The 23,203-nt window shown below is 40.4% G+C and overlaps 1 protein-coding gene across 1 annotated transcript in view; it reads left to right on the top strand.

The window, feature by feature from the left end:
* The window catches only part of LOC122793396 (nesprin-1-like), an 876,647-nt gene that overhangs the window by 678,738 nt on the left and 174,706 nt on the right, over nucleotides 1-23,203 (top strand). Inside the window, exon 34 of the mRNA XM_044061803.1 lies at nucleotides 7,697-7,884. Coding sequence (XP_043917738.1) covers nucleotides 7,697-7,884 — 188 coding nt within the window. The remainder of the gene's footprint in view (nucleotides 1-7,696; nucleotides 7,885-23,203) is intronic.

Below are 23,203 nucleotides of genomic sequence, written 5' to 3'. Positions count from 1 at the left end.
TTGTAGGGCTGTCTCTCAAACTAAGGTTCCAGTTTGAATGCAGATTGTTAATTAACCCTGCTATATGTCATTGGTGTTTGCAGGGGTGCTTTGGGGAGGGAAAGAGGAGGGAGAAAGTTGGGTGTAAATTGGGATTTTTTTTCTTGAATGGTATGGCATGTGGTTTTCTTTGCATGCTGTAAAGTAAAATTTTTTCAGTTGTTTTTAAGTGTGGTGGGAATTGTAAACCGGTGCTGCAGTTCTTTTCTTTCACTCTTCTTCTCTCTCTCTCTCTCTCTTCTTGTTCAGTTTTGGGAAGTGTGGGAACTGCTATGTATTAAAAGAAGGAAAATAAGCCTGGTTGAAAAGCATGATGGAAGAGGGATTGATGTGCTTTTTCTCATTCTTGAATGGGGAAGTGACTGGATTGGGGACCTTAGACTGATTTGGTGACAGGTTTTTGGAGAGAGCAAGTGGATAAAGGGAAACATTGAATTTTGTGAGGCTTTTTTCAAGTAAATACATGTTTGCGTAACAATTCTGCAGCTGGTCTTCATGTTTCCATGGAAACAATCTGATAAAGAGAAACTGGCTACAGACTGGTAGAGTGTGATTGGCTGAAGAAAAGAAAAAAACGACAACAGAAATTGGCTAGGAAATAAGCATTCAGGGTTTTTCCCAAAGTAGAAAATGTTCTCTGAAAGCATTCAGGGGCTTTTCCAAGGTAGTTAATGTTTTCTGAAAATATCCAGGGGTTTTCCCAGCTGGGAGAGCTATAAAGATAAGACAAAACCAATGAGCACTTAGTAGAAGCATAGGCTGCACCACGCGTCTTAGCATGGATAACCTTTTTTTTTAGGTTAACTCAAGTCTATGAGTGTGGCTGTCAGTTTGGGACTGCTGTTCCTATTAGGAGGATAAAACTTAAATATTTGAAGGTGTACATAGTTTTATGTGATAGTATTAACTTCATAAGTTTTAGGGGTTATTGGGGATGTGTATTTTTTTATTAGTTTATTTGAAGGTGTTCAATAAAATGAAAGCTTTATAAGATGTGACACAGTCTCAAATGTATATGACAAGAAACAACTGTATAAAAGTTCAACCTGCCAAACAGTGCATGCATGTAACACAAAATCTGGAACTAGACATTTAACAAAAATGGTGTTATACATAAAAAGTGGGAATAATAACTTTTTAATGCAATGTTGCTTTCTTTAAGGTCTTTAAATGTAAATGGTCTCACAGATAAATATAAACAAGAAAGAGTAGTGAACTGTATTACAATGTAGAGGGCAAATAGCTGTTACAGGAGACACACTTAGAAAGAACTGAATTTGATAAAGAAAGGTTTTCAGGAGGTTTATCCAGTGGAATACCTGGAACAAAGGAGAAGAGGAGTACTTACGTTAATTGTAAGAGGAGCAGCAATAGTGGCAGAAGAAGATAAAAAATAATAATGGCAGATTTGTAGTGCTAAGGGGCTACAGGCAAAGAAAGAAAATTACACTAGCATGTATTTACATTCCACCTAAAACTGCTGTAATGGAGCTTAAGAAAATTCTTGGAGAAATAATCAGTTTTCAGCAAGGACTGTTACTTATAGGTGGGGACAGAAATTTGATTTGCAGCAGTTAAGATGTGTCTGGGGGGCCCAGAAGGGAAAATATAACAAAGGAGGGTAGATTTTTGAAGAACTTTATGAAAATATTTGGCATTGAGGATCTGAATTCAGTTCAGAGTGAATTTGCATATTATTCCCCAAGATATAAAAACTCTAGGCTGGATAAAATTTATATTTCACAGGAACGTGTATTTAATTGAAAGTTTTGATACCCACCCAATAACTATTTCAGATTATGCGCCAATAATAGCAAAGATAAAAAACACAGGGTAATGAAATAAAAATGAGACATTGGCACTTTTCCACCTATTTGTTGAAGAGAGAAGAATTTAAAGACTCAGTAGTGGAGATTATTCAGGAGCTGTTAGGATAGAAATTTCTTCTGAAATTATAGCTAGGGAATGGGATAAAATTAAGATGGGGTTTAAAAATAGGGTGGAGATAAAAGAAAGGGAGCTATGGTTAAGAAGTAATGAGAATTATTTAGAGGGACTGACAAATGTTAAAGTGTTGTAGAACAGTGGGAATCTTGGAGAACAAGAAGGGGATCGAATGCAGAATGCTAGGCAGAAAATAAGGGATTACCTCGATAACAAACATGAGCTTAGAAAGATTGCTGTTAAGCAACTGTTTTTGATAACACTAGAGCACAAAAACTTTTAGCATAACGTTTCAGGAAAAAAAGTAGAAAGGGCTGTCGCCAAACGTATACAGCCTATAACAAAGAAGGTACAAGAGATCCTGTTGAGGTATAAAAATATTTTGGAAATTCTATGAGAGTCTCTATAAAGCAGAGAAATATGAAAATCAAGAAAAGATACAAATGGAAATGTTTATGGAAGAATTAAATATGCCAAGATTAGAGGTAGATGAGACTCAATTACTACAGGATAGGAGGAGATGAGATAAAAGTTGTGATGTATAACCAATCTATAGGAAAGTCCCCAATACTAGATGGTATTCCTGTAGAAGTTTGGAAGCTAAGAGGGAAAAAAACTGATCAAGATCTGACAGGTTTTGTTTAACAGTATCTTAAGAGGAGGAGAAGTACCACCATCCTGCAAGAAAGCAGTGGAAGCTGTAATACCTAAAAGGGTAAGGGTCCATCAGATCCAGCTTCATACAGGCCCATTTCAATTCTTAAACCGTGATTATAAAGTTTTCATGTCTATACTGATTAAATGAATGGCAAAAATAATGACAAAACTGATAGCTGTGGATCAATGTGGTTTTGTGGAGGGAGGCAAACATTTGACAACAATAACAAAACACTGATGATCCAAAGGGAAGCAGAATGTAAGAAAATACCATTGTTGTTGGTGGGTCTTGATGCAGAGAAAGCATTTGACAGAGTAAGCTGGGACTTTATGAGCAGGGCAATGGAAGCATTTGTATTTCCTGAAAGAATATAAGGTTGATTAGGAGAATATTTGAGGGATTGGAGGCTAAAATTAAAGTGAGTGGAATCCTCAGATAATTTCTGCTTGAGCAGAGGAACCAGGAAGGGGTGCCCTCTTTCCCCTTTATTATTTACATTATATTTAGAACCATTGGCAAAGAAAATAAGGGACTTAGAAATTCAAGGATACAATCGGTATGGTAATCAAGAAAAGCTGGCTTTATTTGCAGATGATATTATTTTGTATATGACAAAACCAGAAAAAGACATTACATTGCCCTGGAACATTTTGAAACACTTTCAGATCTTTTCAGGATACAAAATTAATAAAGCTAAAATAAAGGCAGTAAATAGCGGTACATTTTGTACCCACACATGAACTGGTTAAGGAATTCCCATATTTATGGGGATGATAAAATGAAATATTTAGGTGTATGGATTAAATGATTCTAGTGTGGCAGCTAAGGATATGTGGGAAGAGACTAAACAAAAGATAATACAAAAAATGAGAAAATGGAAGCTTTGTTATATGGATATGGATAGTAAGATGCAATCAGTTAAAATGTTTTAGTCCCTTTAGTCTTATACACAGGTGAGGTGCATATTTTTATCAACCAGAAAATAAGTTGTGGGTAGCAATTAATAAAGAGCTGAAGAACGTTATCTTAGAGGGGAAGACAACAAGAGTCAAGTGGGATAAACTGATTCTTCTAGAAGAACAGGGAAGATTGGGATTACCCAATATGAGGGGGTATTTCAGAGCTACACAGTTAAGACTTCTATGCACAGCACAAGCAGAAAACTATAATTCAAAGGGGAAAGGGAAGATGATGAAACATGGGGGAAGTTCAAGAAATAAGGAGAGTCTGGGATTTTGGATCCAGACCATTAAGGAGAATAAAAGTAAGCATGCAGAATATTATATCCATAAAGGAGCAGAACGTATTCGAAGAACTAAACCAACACAGGAATGGAGAAAGGAGATTCTACCAATAGGGATGACTACAATTAGGGATACAGACAATAGGCAAGAGGGGCCAGAATTTATTGGAGAAAACTAGCAAAGGAAACAAGTTATTGGGAGCAAATAACCAGAGATGAAAAGATGATAGAATGGGAAGATGCCAAGAATTTATTTGGCTTGCAGGTTAGAGATTGCCTTCCCTATCACAGATTGATATCAAAGTATAGTTAAAGTGAAAGAAATAGGGGGCCCTAAATGAAAGACTAGCACAGATGGAGTTTTTATTATAATCTAAAACAGAAGTTGCCATTAAAAAAGAAATAATTAGTAGACCATTTAAAATATTGCATGATAACTATAAGAATCAATCATAGGAGGTTAGAAAGGATTGGGAAGAGAGACTAGATAAGCAATTCACAAAGAAACAATGGGAGGATATATGTGTATTTCCCAAATATGCAACAAAATCTAGAAGATTTTGGATTTTTGCCTGGAAATGTTTACATAGATATTTTTATACCCCAACTAGACCCAGAGAATTTTTCCTCAGGCAGGCAGTAAATGTTGGAGGTGTGAAAGGGAAGAAAGAGGTAATTAGGAACATATTTTCTGGGAGTGCAGTGAGTTGGCCGACTTTAAGGATTTCCAGTGGGGTGCACTGTCAGAGATGCCGGGTGGGCAGATTGGTCTAATAACAGCGGTTGCCAAAAAAGCAAGTACTAGAAAATGGAAATTAAAATCTAAACCAACTATACTGAAAGTAATGAATATAGTAACAGAGATAAAACAATTGGAATTCAGATATTTAGAAATGAGTAGGAGCAAACTGCATAGGAAAAATTGGAATTGTGGGAACAATACATACAAGGGATAAATGAGGTCTAAAAGGTGGCAGGACTTAAATGATCTATGTAATGTTTGAGTGAGAAAGATTGGGCAGATTATAAGTGTATGCTTTTGCAACTGGGAGTGTGTCAGTATGGTTTGTGATGTAAAATACTTGCGACTAGGATTGTATCAGTTTGGTTTGTTTTCAATTTACTATCAAAATTATGAAATCACCCTACTATTGTTCATAAGGTCAAGGGTAAAGGTACAAATAGGCATCATTGCAAACGAAAATCCTGTCGAATCTGAAACGTCAATACATAGCTTGGGTTTGTGGTTATGAGTGTCACTGTTTTGAATTGGATTGCACTACAGTGAGGATTGGCAAAATTACCCTTTTCTTCACTGTAGTATTATCTTGGAGTTAGAATATATAATTTGCAGGGGATGTTGGGGGTGCAGGGAGGCTTGCTCCCCTGCTCAATAGTATAAATGTGTATGCCTGGACAGCAGTGTTTTTTTCAGATGGTGAGCGGTCCTGTAACTGTTGAATGTTGATTATTGTTTTCTGAATGAATCAACGTTTTGAGCAGCAAGCTTGATGGTTTCCGTTGTTCCAGTTCAGGGATGTGAACTTTCATGGTTCGGGTTTCATAACTTTGATAGTAAATCTTTGTTTTAATTTATATAAATGTATGATTGTCTATGTAGTAAGTGATGGTTGAATAAAGATGTTTCTTGTTTAAAAAAAGGCAGGAATTAAATAGTTTATGTAATATTGCTTAGGTTATATGATATATAGCAATATATGTGAAGTATAATGTTTATGTTAATATAGTTTGATTACTTTTTTTATGAATGCAAATTTTCCCATGTTAGAAGTGATAATTCAGTAAAGGTATTTGAAAAAAAATGGATACGTACAGTATTTTCAGATGCAGCTGTCTGTACCAAGCACAATTTCCCTTAAGAGCACACAGGGAGCACACTCCAGACTTGGAGCTGGACTCTTTGTCTCTCTCCAGGCTCCAAACAAGACTTCACACTGACCGTTTTGGCACTCTGTGTCCTTGTTCCAAGCAGCTGACACACACACTTGGATATTTCATTTTTACACACACACACACACACACACACACACACACACACACACACACCTGGAAAAAGCTGGCCCAGATTTAGCAGCTCTGGCCTTCTGCCTAGACTATAAGGTAATTATGCTGTCACCAGTCAGCTACTCTAAGGCTCTTACAAGGGTATCCAATTATACTGAGTAACATTAATACCAATACAAATGGTAGAGTTTGTCCAAAGCAGCAAGGCTTTCAGGAGTGGTCACAGTGTCACTAAAATAAGCTTGAATACCCTTAAGATGTTAAAAGTATTCTCTAAAAGACAAGCCACAATGAAAAGTATAGAAATATTTAGTAATAAATAATAAAATAGAAAATGTGAGAATATTGAATATCTAGTTACAATAAACACCAGAGTTTCAATCACAGGAGACATAAAAATAGCACAGTTGGATATATTCACACAGATGCAGAAAAGCAATACTTAACTAATCTCACTATATTTTCCTGACTGACTAAAAAATTACTGTTCCCTAGTTAAGTTACTTACTACAGCAAGGCAAGATTATGAGTGTTGAGTTGCTTACTACAGCAAGGCAAGATGAGGTATATGGTTGTATGAGATATCTGTGAGATATCTTTACTGTCAGGTTCTGAAAAACAAAGAGCTGCTGTGAGGGTTCCATAATATCTCTCATTAATAGCTTAAGAAATCATTTCAATGCTTGTTGTCTGGTCACCTGATTCTGGTACAATACATACGCAAAGCTTTACTAAGATCTGTTGCAGCATCTGAAATCCATAAAACAACTTCAAAAACATCCACCCTTTCAGGGTAGCAAATAGTTCAACCCTAAGGACAATACAGTAAGATTCCTAGTACTGGTTTTATCACACATTTTTGTCTCTGGCTACAGTCAGACTTGTAAGATAAAATCTTTATGGCCTAAACCAACTCATTTAATTTGCACCCTATTTTCAAAATTAGTTGGACTGAGATTAACCTCTTCCCTTCCAGAATTCTCTGTTAAATCATATACATTTAATTAGTTATAATACTGTCTGACATACATGCATATCTCTCTTTTTTTGTCCAGCAGGACCCACTGTTGATGAATTTTTAACACAAGCAACTTTATAAATACATTTTAACACAAGCATCTCTACAAATCAGTGTGATAGTAAAATGGCATAAATTTCTTGGCAAAACTCCAGCTAGCTATGCTGGCATATGTTACACATGTACTGTCCTACTCTCCCTGGCATAGATGGCACTATCTCATATCATCACACAGACATTAAGATAGACTTTACCTTTTGCTCTACATTTTTAACATTGCAGTATACTGAATACATGCACATCACTGCTCCAACGTATTATGAGTAAGAAGAAGACAGTACTAGTTAGCTGCTTGTTGCACAGATCACCACAGTGATCTGGCATCACCACTTTTGACCATTCTATTTCATATTAAAATCTCTGCCCCTGGCTGCATATATGATGCGCATCTCCTGTCTCTTGCCTTTTTTAAAGGTGCACTGATCGTCTTAGCATAGTAAATGCTGCTAAGGCTGTTTTTTCTCCCTAAGAGGGGGAACTCAGTTGTGTCTAGTCATAGTCATTGTCCTAGTCAGGCAACATATATAAATAACTGATGTTTAACAGAGAAGCATGATATATAGAATGGAGTGTGTGGAAAGCATCTAAAACTTGCTTCTTATTTTTTCAGAACTTATGCTGTTTACTATATATTTAAAAAAGTACATTTTATTGTTTCATGACACAGAAGCCACACTTGTTTTGTACCTTTTTCTTTATCACTACACAGAATCTTTGTGAGTCCTTAGAACAGATGAAGAGCAATATTGCCTCAATGCTGGTCAGTGCCCAAAAGGTTCCTAACAAAGAAAAGGCTATTCAGGATGCTACAGCTTTGCAGCAGAGATATGAAAAAGGTCAACAGCTGGCTAAACAACGTCAAACTCAACTGGGAGATCTGCTATCAACCTGGCAAAGGTTGGTGTCTGAATATTGTCACTGTTCATTGTACAGCTTTATTGTGAATAAATTGTATTACTCTGTATAGTCAGTTACAAGATGTAAGTAAAATATATGATTTCTTACCAGGACTAATAAGATATTTACAGAATGTAAATTAAAGAGGAGCACAGGATTATTACTAGCATTATTCTTAGTGAAATAAATTAATTGGTTTATAACTTTTTATATTTAATGGAAAGTCAAAAATTATATGCAGAACGGGACTGAACATTTGAAGGCTACAAAGTCAGTTTAGAAATAAGCCATTCCCTGATAAACCTAAAGGAAGTGACTTAGACTGTAACTGCATTCTTCAGCTCTATACCTTGTGGCACAGATATTAAGTGAAGCAGGCTCTGGTCAGCCTAAGAAAGTTGTGTAGATGAGGTCCTTCTGTAAGATACATAATGACCTTTTTATGATATTTTGACCTTGAGGCAGCCAAAACACTACTTTTTTAATGACTTTGACTGAACTCATCTATCAAATTATCAGTTCAGGCTTGGTGACTTGATTTAAACCACCATTTTTGCTTCCTCTGGTTTAATTGCCCCTTTCCTTTGCCAGCAAGTGGAGGGAAGATGTTAAACTGCTTTCTTTGCTGGTAGTGAGTGTTGTCATTAACATGTTTACATGCTTCAGATAACTGAACAGGACCATGTTTTGAGAATGCAGGATCCTATTTTACTACTGTCAGTTCCACTCTTTCTACTATGCAGATATGAGAAGTGGTCCTTAAGTGCTCTATATTATGTTCTGAAGCACTGTGTAGTCAATTAATGTAACAACATTTCTTCTGTGAGTTGTGCATGGATAATGAGACAGCCACAAAATAATTAATTCTAAAATGCAACGAACATTTTTTCTTCATACAATATGTGCTTAACAAATGATTTACCTAGACCTTTAATTTTCCTACTTCATTTCTCATTATGGAATTAACTCTTGCTTTTTTGATAGGTCCACAACTAGAAGAAGCTGGAGATGTGGGAAGAGTTTGTCCGAACATTACTAGACTTGCAAAAAGCATGTGACAAGGTCCCAGTAATGCTGTTTGAGACAGTCCTGTGATAGATCAAAGTCACACACATTAATAGAATTAGTGCAGGCTATGTACACGGACCCAGTGTCACAAGTAAGAACAGTGTTTAGCCTCACAGAGAGATTCCCAGTGGGAGTAAGTGTGCATAAGGATTCATCTTTGAGCCCACTCTTGTTCATGCTGATGATGGACTACATTAAGGTCAACAAAGCTGTGTATGCAGATGATGTGGCATTTGTTTGCAATGCCACATCATCTGCTGTATGTAGATGATGTGGCATTGCAAACAAATTCTAAATAGGAACTTCAACAAACGTGAAGTCACATGGGATGAAATAGAGTGCAGACAAGAGAGTGATCATGGCAGCAAATAAGGGATATCAGAAGAAACTTAAAATTAAGCCAGAAAGGAAAATAGTGGAACAGACTAACAACATCATGTATCTGGGAAATGTGGTTAAAGAGAAAGGCAGCCTGAGTGAAGAGGTCATGGCTAGACTCATAGGTGCTGCACCCATCTGACACAATGTTTTGGATGTAGTATGGCACATAAGAATGCCAAAGAAGTTGAACAGTAAGGTGTACAAAACAGTGCTGTGAACTATGTATGACACAGAATCATGAACATTTAAAGCAGATCAGATGAGGAATGTTGAGATGATGGCAATGAACTACCAAAGATGGCTAGTGGGATGCACATTGTTGGACAGATGAAGAAATAAGGACATCAAAGCAGAAGCCAAAGGCCAAGTAGATTAGATTATGGTGTTTCAGTCATGAGTAGAAAGGTAGAAAATTATATAGTAAAGCATATTGAGGACAGACAGGGAGAAGTCAAGAGGAGATCAAGATGTCCACTTAAGAAAGATGGATAGAGGAAGGTGGACATAACTGTTGAAGAAAATTGGACAGTGGCTTTAAATCTAGAGAAATGGTGACACTGGATTAGATACCATTGCCTCTTATGAAAATGGGGAAAGACTTTTTGATGATTTTGATGATGCATGCTACAATTTTGACATACAAAACTTTCTCTTGAAGCTATAACATATATTTTTGAAATGTTTTCTTTTTTAAGGCAAAAACCCTGCATATGTTGGTATAACATAATTGAATAAAGTGGAGTGCTTTTATCATACTGCTAAGTTCCAGCCATTGTAGAGTATACACATAGCAAAATATTTCACAAGTCTTCAGTGTAACCTTCAGGCAGAGTTGCCAAGCAGATCCATAAGTAACAAGTTATTGACTGCAGATTTATTTATTTTATTTCATTTTGCTTTACTTTATTTAAATTAAGTAAGGTTCTGATTCTCAAAGGGGCTGCTTTCAGACATTACACGGCTAAACTGAACACAGCAGAGCACTTTCCAAGTGCATACATTGCAATGTCAATTACAGCAGAGAAGATCACTTAAATGGTGTGTAACATTGTGTAGCATAGCATAGTGTAGTCTAGTTACAACATAATCAAATTATTGTGACTAAGGGTTATGATATAATACAAGCATTTTAGTAAGGAGTTGAGCACATGAGTTTATATGATGGTTATAACTTTAGATAAGTATGTTAGAAAGATGTTTAGAGTGAAATTTGGATGGGAGAGAAGAATTAGAATGTGGAGAGAATTTGAGGCAGAGAGTAGGAGCAGATGCAGAATTTGAGACACTACAGATTTTCAGGTGGTGCTGAATGCAGAATAGCAGGATATGGAGTTTAGGGGAGGAGGGTGAGATAACTGCAGGTAAAAAGAAAAATAGCCCTTGGAGCATTCTTTGGGTTGGTAAAGGAGTTGTGACTCAAATTCCGTGTAGTCTGTAAGACTTCTGACAGAGACTGGGAGGGAACCTCACAGAATGGATCCCAGGACAGTAAGGGAATGATTGCTTAGGAGTAGTCCATTATGTGGATGATGCAGGCTAATGGAATAATTTGACTGAAATCTAAGATTATGCTGTGAAATGGGCAATAATGTTCTTTTCTTATAAAGTGTCAACAAAATGTTTGCTTTTATAATGTATTACCAGCTATCTAACATGCAACTCATCACCTGTTGGTGTTTTGACTGCATTACTGTGCGCACATAATTATAGAAACGGAGGGTTCATTGATTCATCAAATCTCTCATGAAAATACATGCACTCGACTTTTTTTTTTTTTTTGCATGCAATATTATATTTTCTAGAGTTCTACTTCCTCGTGCCTTTCTTGAAAATTCTGTTCCTCATGATCAGCAATCACTTTTTTAAGCTTATGATTTGAGTATGTACCATATAGTGATGGTGGATACATTGTCTTCACCTTAAAATACACTTGTTTCTCAAATGTTTTCAGCCACTGTCACCCCCACACAAATGTACTCATGCACATACACATCCTCTTTGGATCCTGTATTGAGAGTATATATTAGAGGTTTTCAAGCCTATGTTTAAATTTTAGCCTTTGCTCACCCTGCTGATACAGTTCATCATTTCTCATTTACCCAGCCATTTCCAGTGTATACTCTTTAAAGAACATTATCTATGAATGTTGTCAATTTTGGTAACTACATAAACAGTAAGATGAGGAGTACCTTTCTCAGTTTTGATACAAAATTGGATAGAATGAGACGTGTTTAGTTTGAACTATATGACATGTAGTTTTAGCTCTAACCGTTTAATGTTATATGGAGCTGTATAGTGATGTGTTCTGCTTGTGACATTTGCTGTGTATTTGGCAAATTTTCTTGCCCTTCGTTTTGCAGTCTATTGGCTTAGTCACTGTACTGGGGCCCCAGCTGCATCTTAGACTGCATTATTAATCTGGGCCTGTACAACATTTTAGGCTTACAAGGTGTATATGCTTTCCTCCTTCCGATGAAATTGTTCACCAAGATAAAGAAAGCAAAAACTGATCAAACGGTCTATCAGTAAAGAAGTGTGTTGTATAAAATAGGTCATATCCTAGGTAAGGTAAGGTAGGGGATTGGTTTAGGAACTCATTATCCCCCCCTACATTTTGGTGAGTGTAAACTAAGTTAGTCTTCCAACAGAATGAAGCAAAATGCTTCAAGCGTAAACTCCATAAAAACTATATTGTCCATGCTTTTACAGGGAGCATGCCCCGTTTTATTTATTTATTTATTTATTTATTTATTTATTTATTTATTTATTTATATAGTAACTCTACTGACAACCATGGAGACAAGAAAAGAACCCACAGATATCCCTGTCCTATACTTGCTTACACAGTTGTTTATCAGCTGGATAACACTTTTTAACCCACATTTTCTGATCTTCTATGTAATGGTTAATTACTTATTCCTGGGATTTTGCAATAACATACATTTTTAAAACTATTTCATAGTTCCATGTTTCCAGCTTTTATAGCTTTGCTACCTTATTTTTTCTTACTATCGCTTTTGTTATTATTCAACTTTTCTGTTTTTCACTCTGTTTCTCTTCTATTTTAGCTAAATCTTTTAATGTATTTTAATTAATTATTATTATAACTTACCTTTTATGTTACTGTAATCATTTTTGTAAATATCAATCTGATATTGTTAATCCTCATTCATTCCTTACGCATGGGTATCGGTTCCGACCGAGCCGGCCATTTTCCAAGCTCGCTTCAGCTTCAGACTCTCAAGTTAAACTCTTACCCACAAGCCTCCCTCTCCCTGTTACCTCAGATTCCATTTGCTGCGTTGCCATTCGGTCGTGTCAAGCTACTTCTCTTGAGCTAAGTACAGTCATTTGTTGTTTAATAGTTTTACAGATTACTTTTCTGTCAGAAAAGTTCATATTTTATTGTCTCTTACCCTATCGCATCTAGCGTACATAATTTCTTCAGGTTTTCTGCTTCTTTCTTTACCACTTTTACCGCAAGGTATTCTCTCTTTACCATCATTGGTAATCCTTTTCCTTTTTCTCTCATACCTTTGGGTACTCTCTTGTACCATTGCTGGTACCTTTTCTATTAATTAATTTGCTGTCATGGCAGATAAGAAAGGTAGTCCGGGGTTTAAGCAGTGTTTTGATTGTGGACACAAACTGCCTACTTCTGATGCACACTCTTTGTGTGTTTATTGTTTGGGAGCTTCCCATTTGTCTGTTGACCCACCCTGTACTATTTGTGAGAACTTTTCTAATAGAACCTTGTTGGAAAGGAAAACCAAGCTATTACTGAAGGGACTTCTTAAATCTCCCTTTTCAGAGGCTATTTCTGGGTCGGAGGCCTCAACCCCTCCTAGAGCCCATAAGAAAACCTTGGATGTTCCTACTAAGGCTAAATCTTTGCCTTCATCCCCAGCTGGGGACTCCCGCCAACCAAAACCTAAAAAGGCTAAAGTTTCGGCTCCGGAGCTCACTCAGTCAGCCCCAGTGCTTTCGGTGTCTAGACCGTCGGCACCGAGGCCTTCAGCTCCATTAGTGATTTTGGCTTTGTCTTCTCCTGCAGCCTTCTATATATCAGCACCTATTACCACTGTATCGGCACCGACCCTCCAGTCGGTGCAGACCTTGACGGAGTTGGCTCTGAGATCTTCGTCGGAACCTACGCCTTTATTGTTGACTCTAATTTTGTCGGTTCCAGTTTCGGCACCGACAACCACTTTGGCACTGATCCCTGTGTTGGTGCAGACCATGCCCTCGGCACCGATGACTTCTTCGGTGCAGACAACAGTAGTCCAGTCTCTCTCGGCACCGATGTCCTCGGTGTGGACAGATGAGATGGGCACCGAGTCTGCCTCTTTTGTGGACAGGCCTGTTTCTCCCTCAGTCTCCGTGAGGTCCACTAGAAGCCTTTCCGAACATGATGTGTTGCGTCTTGTGGACCAGGTACTCTTGGCCAGAGGTATCCCACCCCTCAGGAACTATCCTTCCTTGGGAGGTGATCACCCATCTGCAAAGACCCCTTCTTATTCTCCTCCTTCATTGCCTTTGACGTCCATGGATATAGCACAGTCTTCCCTTTCTGCGGTCCCTTTTTTGGATCTCACTAAGGAACCGCAGTTGCCTTTGTGGCAGGAAAGTTTTGCTATGACCCAGGATGTCAGTTGTGACACGCATAGTTTGCTGCTCCACAGCCATCCAGGGACTTCGGGTCGGCAGGCTGAGCCACTTAGGGGAGGGGTGACCCCTGTCCTAGGCATGCACTCCTCATCGGGTGGACCAGCCTTCCAACTGATGGGAAGGCTTTCGCTGCTGCTGGTGATACAGGACTGTCTATACTTCCACCCTCCTCTGGTACACTGGTTTCACAAGTCGTATCTAGTGGACACTGGGTGCAAGGGCCACAGGACATATTCCCTCAGGAATCTCCTTTTCCGCTGTCTTCTCCAGCTTCTCTCACTGAGGAGGTCCACCAGAAACGTTCGTGTAAGAGGAAGCACATAGACTCCACAGAGGAGTCCCTCACCAAAGACACAGATTTTTATGAGGGGGAAGGATCCCCTCGGTCACCGCCTGAGGTGTCTTTTGGTGATATCCTTGAACTCCTGAAACACAGAGGTGACTGGCAGTCCTCTAATCCAACCTCTGAGGAATCTGTGTTCCTGCAGGCCTTTCGCACCCTGTCCCGTACCTCCTGGGTTACTCCACCTGCCGATGAACTTGCCCAGCTCATCGTGCAGCATGCTTGAAAGGCTCCTGATACCATTGAAGCTATTCCTCGGAGGCTAGATAAGATCTTGTCCCCTCCTGCTTCGGATCCCCATTGGTCCAAAGGTCTTCCTGTGGATGCTTTGGTGGTGGCGGCCGCAACAAAAAAGGAATTGGCAGAAGAAGAAAGCCAGACTGTCCATCCGCCAAGAGTCCCAGGCCCTGGACAGGATAGGGAAGCACACCTTTGCTTCAGCAACCTTTATTATCAGGTCCCTGAATTATATGGCACATTTTACCAGGCTTCAAAGGGATCTGGTTTCTGAGCTATGTGAAACCTTGGCTGGTGCCGTGTCTGATGAGGTCCATGACAAAGTGGCCTCTCAGCTAGCCACCATTGAATCTATATTTAACTCCTCTATGCGACTGATATCTCATGCATCAGAAGGAGCAGCTAGAGCATCAGGTTCAGCTGCGGTCTTGAGACGACATGCCCAGATGTGCTTCTGCAACTTCGTGGAACCCTTTAAGTCTTCCTTTCTTAATGCAACTTGGAAGTCCCAACAAGACTGAATGGTCACGAACACAAGAAATTAAAACTGTTTAATTAAGCGCTTTTCGTTGCCGCTTATACGGCAACTTCTTCAGATTACCACGAATACAAGAAATTAAAACTGTTTAATTAAGCGCTTGTCATTGCCGCTTATACAGCAACTTCTTCAGATTGCCAATCTGAAGAAGTTGCCGTATAAGCGGCAACAAAAAGCGCTTAATTAAACAGTTTTAATTTCTTGTGTTCGTAACCATTCAGTCTTGTTGGGACTTCCGAGCTTTTTTAGTTTGTGTTATTTCACATGATTGACAGACTACGATGCTTTGCCAGAGATGGTCTGCACCTGTCGCCCCTGGGATTCAGGTTACTGGCTAAGGCTCTTGCCACCCCTATAGTGCCTTTTTTAGGCAAACTTCAAAGGACAAAACCACCACCGTAACAGGTACAAGCATGCAAAATCTGAAGGTAATGCTACTCAATGCTAGAAGTCTAAACCTCAAAATGCACTCTCTCGAGGCACTCCTAAAAATGGAGAACATCGATATCTGTGCAGTAACTGAGACCTGGTTCAAGGCTCCAGAGAGCCCCCCTGCAATACCAGGCTACAACTCTTACCACACTTTTCGGCCCCCAAACCAGGACCGAAAGACTAAAGGTGGAGGAGTGTCAATATTCACCAAGGATATTCACACCACCAGGCTAGTTGGCCAACACAATGTGTCTGAAATTCTCCAAGTGCAACTAACACTAGGTAAGACTGCAATCCAAATTGTAGCTTGCTACAGATCCCCCACCATACCCCAAGATTCTCACTACACCTTTCTAAACATACTGGAAAATATTAAGATAGAACCAAACACCCTAATACTGGGTGATTTTAACTACCCTTCCATTAACTGGGAAAACTACTCATGTCCCAACACCTATGCGCAATGGTTCTTGGAATTCATAAATTCCAACGCCCTGGATCAACTAATCCATAATCCCACCAGGGGCTCCAATATCCTAGACCTGGTCATTACCAACATGGGAAATCAATGCTCCATACCTATGGTCACCCTCTCGTTAGTCAGGTCTGACCATAAGCTAATCACCCTTAACATCCACATCCCACCCCCACCCCCCAGTAAAGAAACCACCATAAAAAACTTCTCCAAAGCCAACTTCATGCTACTCAAGTCAGAAGTGACAAACTTCATGACACCCATGCAGACAGGAACTGAAAGTTCAACTGCTGAATCCTACACTAAGGCACTGTACGAGCACATCCACTCATGCATGAATCGTGCCATCCCAAACAGAACCAAAATGCTCTCATCCAAACAAAGGAAGCCAATCTGGTGGTCCCCTGCCATAAACAAACTTTACAACAAAAGGAAGAAACTTTTGCAGAAAAGAGGAAAATCCCAGGATGCAAAAAACTCCCTTACTAGCCTCAGTAAGAAACTGAGATGCCTCATAAAATCCTCCAAAGCTAGTTACGAAAATAAAATTGCCAAAAATTCCAAAGACAACCACAAAGCATTCTATAACTATGTCAAGAATCTAAATGGCAATGCTCAGATCTGCTCTGAGCTAAAACAGAATGGCATTAAATATACTGATCCGAAGGATATTGCCAATATCCTGGCAAATCGATTCAGTGCCAACTTCACCCCCCTCTCACCCCCTAAATGGCCCATCTCAATACCGGAAGATTGCCAAATTCCAGTAATAACGGCCACACAGGTACAAAACGCACTCACTAAAGCCAAGAATACAGCATCCATGGGACCAGATGACATCCCGGGCTGTGTACTACATGAACTACAATATGAACTGGCACCTCACCTAAGTGTCATGTTTAATCATAGCCTCACCTCAGGTTTCGTGCCCACTGAGTGGCACAGAGCTACAGTTATCCCAATCCACAAGGGGGGATCCACCTTGGATCCCGGAAACTACCGTCCCATCAGTCTGACAAGCTTTATCTGCAAGGCCATGGAGCGTATTATCATGGAACTTATAAACAAAGACATTGGCAACCTTCAAACACTGGACCCCACCCAGTTTGGGTTTGTGAAGGGCCGATCTTGTCTCCTGAACCTGATTGACTTCTTTGAATCAGTCTCCAGAGCCATGGACAAGGGTAAGGTGGTCCACACAGCCTATCTAGACCTTGCCAAGGCCTTTGACACCATCCCCCACTCTGGAATCATAGATAAACTTACTAAGTTGGGCATTAATCCCTATGTCACCCAATGGGTTGCTAAATGGCTTACTGATAGAACCCACACTGTAAAAGTAGCCGACTCCAAATCCAGCTCCAGACAAGTGACAAGTGGAGTACCTCAGGGTTCAGACCTGGGGCTGCTCTTGTCTGGCATCTACTTCTCTGAAGTACAGGTCAACACTAAGGGACTCTGGCTAACAAAGTTTGCAGATGACTGCAAACTGGGAGCCATTATTGAATCCCCAAATGATGTGGATACTCTACAAAAGGGCCTTACAGAAACAGATGCTTGGTGCCAGAGCCATGGGCTCAAGCTCAATGCCAAGAAATGTATTGTTATCCCCTTTGGGAAAAAACATGTATCCATGAATTACCATATAGGTGGCAGTACACTAAACACAGAAAGTGTGATAAGAGACTTAGGGACACAGGTGGACAGTGGTCTCACCTTCGATAACCACATCGCCACAACAGTCAGGAAATCCTTCTATGTGGCACACCTCATCACGAAGGGCTTTTCATCCAGAATAAAGGAGGTCATTGTCCCACTGTACTCATCCCTCATTAGACCCATTATAGAATACAATGCCCCATTTGGTATGTACCTCTCAAGACATCTGCAACAACTGGAAAGGCCTCAGAAATACCTCACTAAAAGAATCACAGGCCTAAAGCAGATGCCCTACGCTGACCGCCTTAAAAAACTCCAGCTATACTCTGTCGCATATCGTCTACTCAGAGGCAATCTCTGCTTAACATACAAGGCCATGTCAAACCCAGAGCTGTTGGACATGCTACACTTAAAGAAATCCCAATCCCTCAGAGCTACACGCTCCAGGGATCTAAACCTTGTCATCACAATAAACAAAACATGCTGGAGGGATAGGTTCTTGACCCACAGACTCCCCAGACTCTGGAATAGATTGCCCATACATGTCAAGCAGAGTGCCTCTTTGGACCTCTTCAAGAGGAACCTTGACGATTGGATGGGAGAAAGGAAATTCACCCCAGGGATCACATCAGTCACCCTGCTAGACAGGGGTCCCGGAAAGTAAATAATGTGGGAAGAAATAGCCAGGGAATTGTTATGGCTAGGCTTGTATAGGCCCTAGGGCTGATAGCCTAGTACCAACCTATGAACCTATGAACCTATGAACTAGTGTGGTTCCTTTCTTAATGCCCTCATTGAGGCTTCCTCATTGTTTGGGCCCAAAGTTAAAAGCACACTGTCCAGATGTGAACAGGATGGTAAGACCCTTTCTGCCATAGGTGTCCATTATTCTTCCCCTCAACGTGCTTTCTCCCGAAAGCAAAAGAGTGGGAAGATGATTCAAGAAATCTCAGGGTCCTTTCTGTGACACACAGGCCGAGTTCTCCCCCAGAGGCAGAGGGGGAAACTCACAGGGAAGATGCTCCTTTCAGGGCAGAGGGGGTCTGCGTAACCAGGGTTCCAGGGATTCTTTCCCTGGTCAGTCCTACCAGTGCTCCTGAAGAGCGGCCCAACTCCTTTCCTCTGGAGGTGGTTGGGGGACGTTTCTCCTTGTACCCTTCTGCCTGGCTAACCATCACCACCGATTCTTGGGTACAAAGGATTATAATCAGAGGTTATCATATCCCCTTCGATCTTTGTCCCGTCCCTTCAAAAAATCTTCCCGACGTTCCACCCAGTCAAAGAGAAGAAGCAGCACTAGAGATAGAAAAGTTGCTAAGAAAGAGAGTCATCCAAATAGTCCCTCCAGACCAGATAGGATCCGGATTCTACTCAAGACTATTTTTGGTGCCAAAGAAGACCGGGGACTGGAGACCAATTTTGGATCTCAGTGTATTGAACAAGTTTGTGAAAGTACAAAAATTTTGGATGGTCACAATACAGTCTATCCTCCCACTTTTGGAAAAAGACAATTGGATGTGCTCTATAGATCTTCAAGATGCGTACTACCATATAAAGGTGGACAGGCCATCAAGAAGATTTCTGTGCTTCCGTGCAGGAGCCAGTCATTATCAGTTCAGAGTACTGCCCTTCGGACTCTCTACAGCCCCCAGAGTGTTCACAAAGTGCATTGCAGTTGTCATAGCTCACTTGTAACTTCAAAGATTCCAGGTGTTTCCATACCTAGACGACTGGCTCATTTCCACCCCCACCAAACATCTACTGGAAAAAGCCCCGGCATACTCTCTCCTCACTGCTCAAAGGCTAGGCATAACTATAAAATGGCAAAAATCCAATCTCACCCCATCTCAGTCAACAGAATTCATAGGGGTTATCTTGGACACAAAAAACTGCAGAGCTGCTATTCCAGAGCACCGAATTCTAAGTATAAAGCAACAACTAATTCCAATACTTTCAAGGGAAAAATCCACGGCTCACTTGGTTCTACAGCTGTTGGGTTCCATGGCAGCATCCATCACCATTGTTCCCCTGGCCAGATTTCACATGAGGCTTCTACAATGGCTACTGCTCGCCCAATGGTATCCTTTTCAGCATCCTCTTTCAGCCATGATTCGGGTAACTCACAGGTGCAAACAGGATTTAAATTGGTGGATGACACACAATCCCTCACAATGGTCTCGCCCTTTCTCCCCCCAGCAACACAAGGCCACAGTGACCACAGACACCTCCCTGATGGGGTGGGGGGGTGGCTATGTCAGGGACAGACAGTCCAAGGCACTTGGTCCGAACTGGAGGCCCATCTGCATATAAATGTTCGAGAGCTGTGGGCGGTGCTTCTGGCGTTGCAAGCATTCCATTCCCTGCTGCCGTCTGGGACAATTGTGATTCAATCAGACAACATGGCGGTGGTCTGGTACATCAACAAGCAGGGTGGAACCAAATCTTACCTCCTTTGTCGAGAGGCCATGAGGATATGGCAATGGGAGATGGCTACCAACCATTTTCTTCTAGCAACGCACATTCCCGAGAGTTCCAGCTTGATAGCAGACAGACTCAGCAGGTGCATTCTTCAACCTCACGAGTGGTCCCTGAATCCCTTGATAGTGGCAGAGATATTCCACCACTGGGGCTGTCCTTGCTGTGACCTCTTTGCATCCCCGACCAACTCCAAATGCAGCAACTACTTCACCCTGATTCCCCCTCCTGGACAGTCACCCAGGGACGCTCTAGTCCATGATTGGCCCTCGGGTCTTCTTTATGCATTCCCACCTTTTCCCCTCATTCCCCAGTTTCTGAAGAAAGCCCATCAGTTGAAGAGCAAGGTGATCCTCATAGCACCATATTGGCCTTGAGAGATTTGGTTACCCTTCCTTTGGCCTCACCTACTAGATTGACCATGGATTCTTCATCCAACCCCGGAGTTGATCTTGCATCCACAGAACCTGACCCATCCCAACTTGAACAACCTGAAGCTCACGACTTGGCTACTCCAGTTCCCTTGATTGCCAGGCAGAATGATCTTTCTTTACCACTACGTGACATTCTCATTGCATCTCATAAGTCTTCCACTAGAATTACTTATCTGAGCAAGTGGAAAAGATTTACCTGTTGGCTGAAAGATAAACAAGTAAACCCCTTTTCAGCACTAGTGTCGATAATTCTAGACTATTTGGCCGACCTTTTTCAATCAGGTCTATCGGCCTCTACCATTAGAGTTCATTTGGCTGCAATTTCTAATTTTCATGAGGGTGTTCAAGATTCTTATGTCCCATAAATTGTGCAAGATCTTCATAAAAGGTGTGAATCATCATCTTTTAGAGAACCTATTCAACCATGGGATTTATCATTAGTTCTACAAGCTCTGACAATGTCACCTTTCGAACCAGCCTCTTCTTGTGACCTCAAGTATTTGTCATGGAAAACCTTGTTTTTGGTCACCATTACTTCTGCCAGACGTATTTCTGAGCTTCAAGCTTTATGTATCAAGAGTTCATACTTGATTTTTCATAGAGATAGAGTGTTTCTGAGAACTAATACGTCATTTCTGCCTAAAGTGATCTCTGAAATGTCCATTAATCAAGCCATTGAATTGCCAGTTTTGTTTCCCAATCTTTCAAACAGAGGAGAGTATTGCCTGCATACCCTAGATATCCACAGGCAAATCTGTTTTTACTTAAACAGGACTAAACCCTTTCGTAAATCTGACCAGTTACTTTTGGCCTTTTCTGGATCTAGATTAGGATCTGCTATTGCTAAGGTCACATTAGCTAGATGGTTGAAGGACTGTGTGACCTTCATTTATACACAACGTAATATCTCGTTGCCTACTACCATGAAAGCTCATTCATCAAGGTCGGTGGCAACTTCTGCTGCCTTCCATGCCAGAGCTTCTTTACATGACATCTATGCAGCTGCAACTTGGGCTACACCTCATACCTTCATCAATCATTACAAATTGGATTTGGTCTCCAGGGGAAGAGCATCCTTCGGTTCTATGGTGCTCAGGAATGTCTTTCCATGAGAGCCTCCCAGGAATAGAGGTAGCTAGGGACTCTGTCCCATGCATAAGGAATGAACGAGGATTGACAATATCAAATAAAGAAGTTATGTCTTACCATAATGTTCCATCTGTATTGTTGATCCTCGTTCAGTCATTACGACCCTCCCTCCTTCCCCCTCCTGTGGTTTCTAATGGATCTCACCATCCGGTTCTCTTAGGTTATTTGACCAGAGGTAGCCTCTACCTTCTTTGACTTGCAAACTCAATCTGAGGTAACAGATAGGGGGATTGTGGGTAAGAGTTTAGCTCAAGAGTTTGAAGCTGATGCAAGCTTGGAAAATGGCCGGTTCAGTTCCGAGGACGGAACTGATACCCATGTGTAATGGCTGTACGAGGATCAACAATACAGATGGAACATTATGGTAAGACATAACTTCTTTTTTGTGTTTTTCCATATTGTATTCAGAGCTGTTTTCCCTTGGCCTCCACCCAGTCAGACTATTCCAGTAAACAAATACAAATAAATAAATATTTATTGAGTCACTGCTATTGCAAAAATCAAAACTGTACCAGCAGTACTAAAAAGGACTTGAGTATTTGGCACTGGGAACTTGAATTCAATATGTTTAAACTTTGTCCAGTTTACACTCAACCAGGTGAAGAATAATAAAGCTCCACTAGATACAAAATATTTCTGCTGACTCAGGTCAGGAAGGATATCAGCATCAGTACACTGCAGCCATATTGCCTCATTCCCATGTACAGCATTGCTCTTCATTGTATGTTTGCTGTAGCAACCAGCTGGGATTACATGCTGTCAAGAACAATGGACCATTATTGGCACAGCAACTTTGATAAATACAGATTTTTTTTTCCAAGGATGAGCCAGTCTGAACATTATCCACTTCAAAGAAAGGTGAAGAATTAGGAGATTTTAATGGGCTATGAAAGGGCTTCTTCACATGTCTTATCCTCTAAATTCATCTCTTTGAGAAGGAATTTTATGTATTCCAAGGTTTTCTGCATCCAGTAAAACATTCTCATTATAACTGTCCTTGGGAGCACAGGATGATGGTCTAATATGGCATCAGAAAACCGTCAAGAAATGGAAATTTGTGAAAGAAGATGCCACACTCAAAAAGCTGACAATAGCTTTCTTTGGTTTTGGAAGGTAGAAAATTAAGGTCTTCAGATCCTTCATGTGGGGACTGCTTTTCCCATGCTTTGCATAATTAATTCTGTCTTCCATTTCACTGGTCAAGTAGTGCAAACTGGATCAGATTCCAGCTGATTCCGTGCACTTCACCAATGTGGAACTCATCAGCTACTGTTCTCTATAATGAATCATTGCTGATGTACTTTCTGTTTGTGTGCCCACAGAGATTCAAAGTATTTTTCACCATATTTGTACACCACAGATTTAATATACAAAAAGATGAGGGTACAGGGTGTTTAGCTTGCTTCTGACAAAAAAATATACATATTTTTTCATTCGGTTGAAGCTTCAGCAGGTTTGCT

Source organism: Protopterus annectens, chromosome 1.part0 (assembly GCF_019279795.1).
Source record: "Protopterus annectens isolate FY-2018-M chromosome 1.part0, PAN1.0, whole genome shotgun sequence".
In the NCBI taxonomy this organism is placed as follows: Eukaryota; Metazoa; Chordata; order Ceratodontiformes; family Protopteridae; genus Protopterus; species Protopterus annectens.
The sequence above is the reverse complement of the archived record's forward strand: the minus strand, read 5'-3'. Positions and strand labels throughout refer to the sequence as shown.